Consider the following 6,634-nt stretch of genomic DNA (forward strand, 5'->3'; position numbering starts at 1 on the left):
ATAGTATTCATAACATAAAGAAAACATTTTAATCAGTTGTATACATTTTTTTTTTACAAGGTCAGGACAAGGGTAAACCTCAACATACACATATTTAACATAGTAAACATTTTAATATCTATTATGGAATTACAAAGGCATATTGTGCACTGTAGGTTCTTGGTATTTTTTAAATGAATTGAGAACTGTATTATGATCATATCTAGAACTAAAGTAAATGAAGTATATGGTTTGTTTATACTTTACAATCAAAAGCAATTGACTAAAGTAAAACTGTATATACATTTGAACATGACAAAACGTGTGAATGCAGCAGCTGCATCAAAACATATATCCCACTACTGTTCATGTGAAAAGATTATTTTCATTCAGCAGCCTTGGTTGTAGGCTATATATTGTGTGGCATAAATCATTACAAGAGATAATCATGGGTCTGAGGGTGTCCAGGTGAAGAAGTCGATGCCCTGCAGCTCCTTAGGTAAATACTCCTGCTCTACAGGGTCACTGAAGGCTGGGTTGTATTTGTAGCCTTTAGCGTAGCCCAGTTGCTTCATCAGCCTTGTGGGGGCGTTGCGGAGGTGCAGGGGGACGGGAGGCAGGGGGCCTTTGTGGTTCCTCAAACAGCCCTTCACATTACCATAGGCCTTGTAGATCGCCACAGACTTGGGTGCTCGTGCCATATACACCACACACTGGGCCAGGATGACCTGTTGAGCAGCAGATTAACAGAAGGATGACAACAGAGATGAGACACTGAAATACAACTTGTATAGCAGTTAGCCATTTTGATAGAAGACCGTGTAAAACCACCAGGTTGGCCTACCTCGCATTCAGGCATCCCGATGAAGTGACAGGCCTGGAAAGCGGACACAGCCTGAGGGAGGGCAAAGGGATCTGCCATACCTGAGAGAGACATGACAAGGAAGGCATCCAGTCAGCCTGCATTCAAAATGACACTTTCTGTGGTTAAAAACTTATCTTTCAGCCAGTGTTTTCTTTCCTGTAATAATTTCAAAGTACAAGTTGCCTGGGGTCAGGGAAAGTGACCCACATAATGCTTAGGGACATTTTCATAGGCAACTGACAGAAGACTGTTAGAAAATATTATAAGTTACTTGGTTATTTAAAGAGACAGTAGACTACAGTATGTATGGCTTTGTACTTTACAGCAATCCCTGTTCAACAATTCATCATTTTTACTGCCAACAACATTGCTACTTAACTTCATTTGTACCATTTCTCACTTTTCAAAACAATGTAAGACAGTAACATAATACAACTACAAAGCAAGTTTCAAGTGTCACCATGCTGTATGAGGACTGGCTCACAAAGAGCATAAGACCAAACCCAAATAAACCAGTGCAAAGCATAGAAGAGCAGAATATTAAAATCAGTGAATTAATTAAATAAAATTCTAAAAGGATTCTGCATAAAAACAAGTTTTAGAAGAAGAGATTTCTGACAGGCTCCATTGAAAGGATCTCCCCGCAAAAGCCCACAGTTATCTGTAGTTATGAGCTAAGATTATGTGACAATCAAAAACAACACAGTCTTCACTCTGGCTCAAACTGAACTAGTGTCAGTGATGTAACCAGGAACACAGCCATGCAACACTGCAAAACATAATCAGTAAAACCTAATCTTATCCACAGAGGCAACCAGCGTGTTAAGACCAGAGGATCAGAGTGGCAGCCATGTGCCAGCTGCATGAGTGATTAGAATAAATCATAAAAGAGAAAACACCTGCGATGGCGTCATTCAGTAATTTCACATACCAACATCCTCGCTGGCAAAGCGGACCAGTCTGCGAGCCACATAGAGAGGATCCTCACCGCCCTCCAGCATGCGGCCCAGCCAGTACAGAGAGGCATTCTCATGGGAACCTCTCATCGACTTATGCAACGCTGAGATGCAGTTGTAATGCTCTTCGCCTTTGAGTAACACAGATACATACACAAAAATACGTCAACAGGTGATGCAAGAAAAAAATAAAAGAGACAGATCAAAATCTGTTGGTGGCATTTCCCAAGCCTTCACTGTGGTGCAAAGAAAATTACATACAAAAAAAGTTAATGACTAGCACACCATATAAAACCATAATTCAAGGCAGAATACTGTCTCTGTTAAGCTCATTAGTCAAGCTCAGGGACAGTTTCATCACCATATGAAACAGGAATCTCAGTCTTTTGGGACAGCTGTGTATTATGTAACAGGACAGTGTAGAGGACATTTGAAGCCATTATTGTTCATCAAAAGGGGTCGGGTAGGGGAGGTGTAAATGACTGAGTGTTTCAGTTGAGAAAAATCCAAGTTAAAGTGCTTTCTAGTTTTATGAATGTACAGCACACCAGTCTTAATCAGAATCAAAGGCTTACATTTCGTGTTGTAAAGGGCACTGGGTCTGTACAAAAATGTGTGTAGCTTAATACCCCTACGTGACATTCACACACACGCACAGAGAAAACAAACATCCCACTCCTAAGCAACCACAATCACAGCTATAAACACCCCCACATTATATCCATTTCCTTTTATCGTCTAATGCATTTCATATGAAAGCCCCATGGCAAGAAAGTGATAACAGTTGCTGAGAGGTAATATGTTGGTGCTCTTAAGCTCAAGACCTCAAGTTATTTAGAACTTATTTAAAGTGAAGATATTGATGGTAGGTGTTATACTGAAGCTGCTGAGAGGATTTTAAAGATGTGGATTTGTAAAATATGTTGCATATTCCTCACATTTTAGCCATCATTGGCAATACTTCAATAATGACAGAACAGAATTGTATGGAAGTTACTACAGCAGATGCTGTGATAAATTTAGGGTGACTCCTTTCAGATCAGTGAGGTTCACAAGGGTTACGTAATTACAGAAACGTTCAAAGTACACCCGGGCTTACCAGCTTTATCATAGAGAATATGGGACCTCTGAAGACCCTCCTTGACATGGTCTTCCTTCACCAGTATTTCTTGAGGAGAACTGCTTTGTGCCAACAGGTTTGGCTGAGTCAAGCTCACCTGAGCCTGAACAGCCAGCTGCAGACTATTGAGTCCTGTTCTTGCGTCACCATCACAGAGGTAGGCTATGGTGTCCAGAGCTTTTTGCTCAATGTAAATCTTTGGCCTAGGAAAAGAGAAAACCATATCAGTGTCAATATTTTTTTATTGTAGTAATTTCCCATGTAAAGAATCAATGCCTGAGAAATAAAATGATGACAAATATTAGAGATTTGTACTCATTTATGATGAGGCCACTGCAGCACGACCATATTATAAGATATATACATATACATAAGAAATAACTGCGAACTCAGATGAATGCTTGTTACTGGGTATGATGACGAATATATTAAAACATATATTCCCACACAAGTCTCTTAATTCACTTTGATATAATAATCACTGAAAGCAAAGTACTTATTAGTTTATTGTAAATGTAGTGTTTTTGTCAATGTCTGGATTATGTAGAAATAATGACTCAATTACATGTTTTGAGTCTCTGAACTTAAACTGTGTTACAGCCTCAGATGTCAGTGCATCCCAAACATTACATCTGATGCAACTACTGGATTATCTCCCTGAAGATCACATACCATCTGCAGCCAGGAGTTCATATGCAAATTCTTTTCTATTAACATATCAAACCAAACCAGAGTCTTTGAGATTGCTGCAGCTCCAACAACTACTTTTACACTCCCCCCATATATTATCTAACTAAACCCAACTGAAGTAGCTGTAGGATGACACCCGATCATTACATGTGGGACACCGAGGGCTCGGCCCCCAGAGGAGCACTTACTCGTGTCCCCCTGTTTGATCTTGACCTTTGGAATTCGCTGGATCTCGTCCCAGGACTCTGATGCCGAGTGTAGCCACGGCCCTGTCCAGGATCGAGCCCATCGCCTCCACGGAGAGCTTCTCCAGCACCAGCACCCTGCACCTGCTCAGCAGAGCAGCATTCACCTGGAAGGACGGATTCTCTGTGGTCGCTCCAATCAGCGTTAAAGTCCCGCACTCCACGTGAGGAAGGAAGGTGTCCTACAGATACACACATGTACTGAGTGAAAAAAAGGCGAGAGCAAACATATAATGAAGAGAGGTGAAAACAAGGACCATCTATGCAGTGATGATATCGAGGCTAAGTATTTATCTGACCATTTTCATAATGCTTGCTCCATCAGAGAAATTTCTCATCTTGCTGCCACTATTGCAAACACAGTCATTGATGACACTTGCCCTACTATGATATGTATTTTCATGCTTTGAACCTTATTGGGTCATTAAGCAAAGATCAAGACTGGTCCTCCTTGGCAACTAATACAGGGATTTACTGTCATGCAGCACATAGCTGCATAGAGTCATGGACGCTAACAGCCAACAGATTCCTATGGGAAAGTAAGGGAAATAAACTATGCAAACCTCAGCCATTAGCTTCACAACCTGTAGTGTACTACACAGACTTGCCTTTTTAAACATTTTGCAACTAAAGCTAACATTACAAACTAAGGTAGCGGCTCAGTACTCCACCTGTTGGGATTTGTTGAAGCGGTGAATTTCATCAATGAACAGGATGGTCTTCCTCTTGCACAGTCGGAGTTCATTCTGCGCCTGCTTGATCACCTCTCGGACTTCATTGGTGGACGTACTGGTTGCAGACAGATTGACAAAACGAGCTGTGCCGTTCTTTTTACTGGTGCTGGCAATTATGTGAGCTAGAGTGGTCTGAAAGACAACAAAACATATACAAGGTAATTTGATTAACACATATGGTCTGCCTTCTGGAATCTTAATGGGCCCAGAGGCAAAAACGAAACTGCCCGACACCACCAAAAAAAAAAAAAAAAAAAAATTCTGCTTAATAATGTTAGGGGTTTGATTATTCGCACATATATGGCATCTTTAATCTCCAGTGTTTGAGCCATACATTTAATATTTCAGATCATGTAATGCGCCTAGCTTTGAGGGCCTCATAAATCTCATCTTCACTTCAGCTGTGAAACCTGAACACTGCTAGACAATTGAGGGAGGGAGTTAAAGAGGTCAAGTGTGAGTAAAGCATGTTGACAAAGTCTAAGTATGGCGAGCTGCTGTGCAACAATCCACGCAAGTCGCTTGGCATACCCAGGAAGTCATTAACAGGCTGTATTCAGGTCTGACAAAGAGAAGAGAGGCAAGCACAAACCTGGCAGCCACAGACTGAATAACTCACCGTCAACATGGTGTAAAGGTTTCATGACTCTCTCTTTATCAAGTGCAACAGAGAGAAGAGCAATAAAAACGTACATTAAGAGAAAAGGCAGTATTTTAAGTTTTGGTTGAAGCTTAGGGCTGCACCTAATTCATTTTCTGTTATTTGACTAATAATTGACCAATCGACTACTTGTTGCAGTTGTAGTTTACATCTATTTTAAAGCAAAAACAGCACATATTCAAAAATTTAAAAAACTGCTGCTTTTCTTTGTTTTATGGCATTTTTGACTGATAGTTTCACAAATCTATTATGAAGGGCATTTTTGATTGTTTCTGGCATTTTAGAGACCAAACAATTAGTCGATTAACTGAAAAAATCTCAGTTAATGATAGTGATTATCTTAAAACTTCAGATATCACCATATGTGGTAAGAATAAGTGTTGATGATAGTCAGATCTCGTCAATAAGGGGATGGGTATCTCAGCTGTCACCACCACACCTTCCCGCATCCCGGTGGTCCCCAGAGGATCAGAGATGGTATTTCCTGCGAGTCCAGAAGTGACCGGAGGAGTGTTTGCTGGCCAATAACTTTACTCTGACCAAAGTATTCTTCCAGGTTGTTTGGTCGCAATATCTCCGCCAAAGGTTTGTCCATCGTTAGCAGTGTCCGTGATGACAAACCATGTGCTGTCTTTGGCGTCTGCCCGCTGGACGCGGATGTTTGGCTCTTCTGAGTCTCCGTACCTGCTGGTGCAGGTTCAGCCTCATTCAGGACACTACGTTGAGCCCCCTTGCTGACAGAAGTGGCAGTGTTAAGTAAACCACTCCGTTCACTTTGAACTGAAACTTTACTCTTGTTGGTCTGAAAAAGAGAGAACATAGTAGGTGTCGGGGTCCCTGCTACAGCTTTGTTGACACCGGGGCTGGCCCATGATGGTCTGGTCGGTACAGCTTCCGCATTAATGCGCGGTTTCTTTAAAGGAGGTTCACTGTCGTCTGTGGTGGACGGGCTGCTGTCATCGCCTCTCAGCAGACATACGTCGAGGTGTCCATTAATTGTGGTCGGCTCGAAGTCTTTAAAACAAACGGGACACTGCACCGACTCCAGTGCTGTGGATGTCTTCTCGTTCGCCATGTTGATTCACCGCGTAACTTTTGACCTTTAATCACGTGACCAAACACTGATTTGAGATTAAATGTTAGAAACTTGTTTTTGCAGTTGTATGTACAGTTATGACTTCCTGACCTCTTTTACCAGCTAAATATGACGTTTATTCGAATATTATGTTTGTTGAACTTTTTTTTATACTTCGTGGACCAATTTTGATTTCGTTACTGTATATACACACTACTACTAAATATAGTATGTTGTTTGCATCTACGTGCTGTGGGACAGTCCATCATGTGGACTTTTCTTAATAATGACACTTTGAAATTAAATTTG

The 6,634-nt window shown here is 41.2% G+C and overlaps 1 protein-coding gene across 1 annotated transcript; it reads right to left on the reverse strand.

Moving 5' to 3' along the window:
* Positions 1-15: 15 nt before the first annotated feature.
* wrnip1 (WRN helicase interacting protein 1) lies at positions 16-6,461 on the reverse strand. The gene is made up of 7 exons (XM_056391825.1): positions 5,690-6,461; positions 4,527-4,721; positions 3,799-4,037; positions 2,900-3,123; positions 1,776-1,931; positions 824-903; positions 16-707 (listed from the first exon to the last, which is right to left on the reverse strand). The coding sequence occupies exons 1-7, from the start codon at positions 6,323-6,325 to the stop codon at positions 426-428; spliced, it is 1,812 nt and encodes a 603-aa protein (XP_056247800.1). The 5' UTR covers positions 6,326-6,461; the 3' UTR covers positions 16-425.
* Positions 6,462-6,634: the final 173 nt, after the last annotated feature.

The sequence above is a fragment of the Seriola aureovittata genome, chromosome 12 (genome assembly GCF_021018895.1).
Source record: "Seriola aureovittata isolate HTS-2021-v1 ecotype China chromosome 12, ASM2101889v1, whole genome shotgun sequence".
Taxonomy (NCBI): domain Eukaryota; kingdom Metazoa; phylum Chordata; class Actinopteri; order Carangiformes; family Carangidae; genus Seriola; species Seriola aureovittata.

Excerpts from the sequence above, each read along its gene's own strand:
- wrnip1 (XM_056391825.1), bottom strand. The coding sequence starts at position 6,325 with ATGGCGAACGAGAAGACATCCACAGCACTGGAGTCGGTGCAGTGTCCC. Across the intron at positions 3,124-3,798 it reads GATCAAACAGGGGGACACGA|GCCAAAGATTTACATTGAGC; the intron begins GTAAGTGCTCCT and ends CTCTTTTCCTAG. Across the intron at positions 904-1,775 it reads CTTTGCCAGCGAGGATGTTG|GTATGGCAGATCCCTTTGCC; the intron begins GTATGTGAAATT and ends TGTCTCTCTCAG.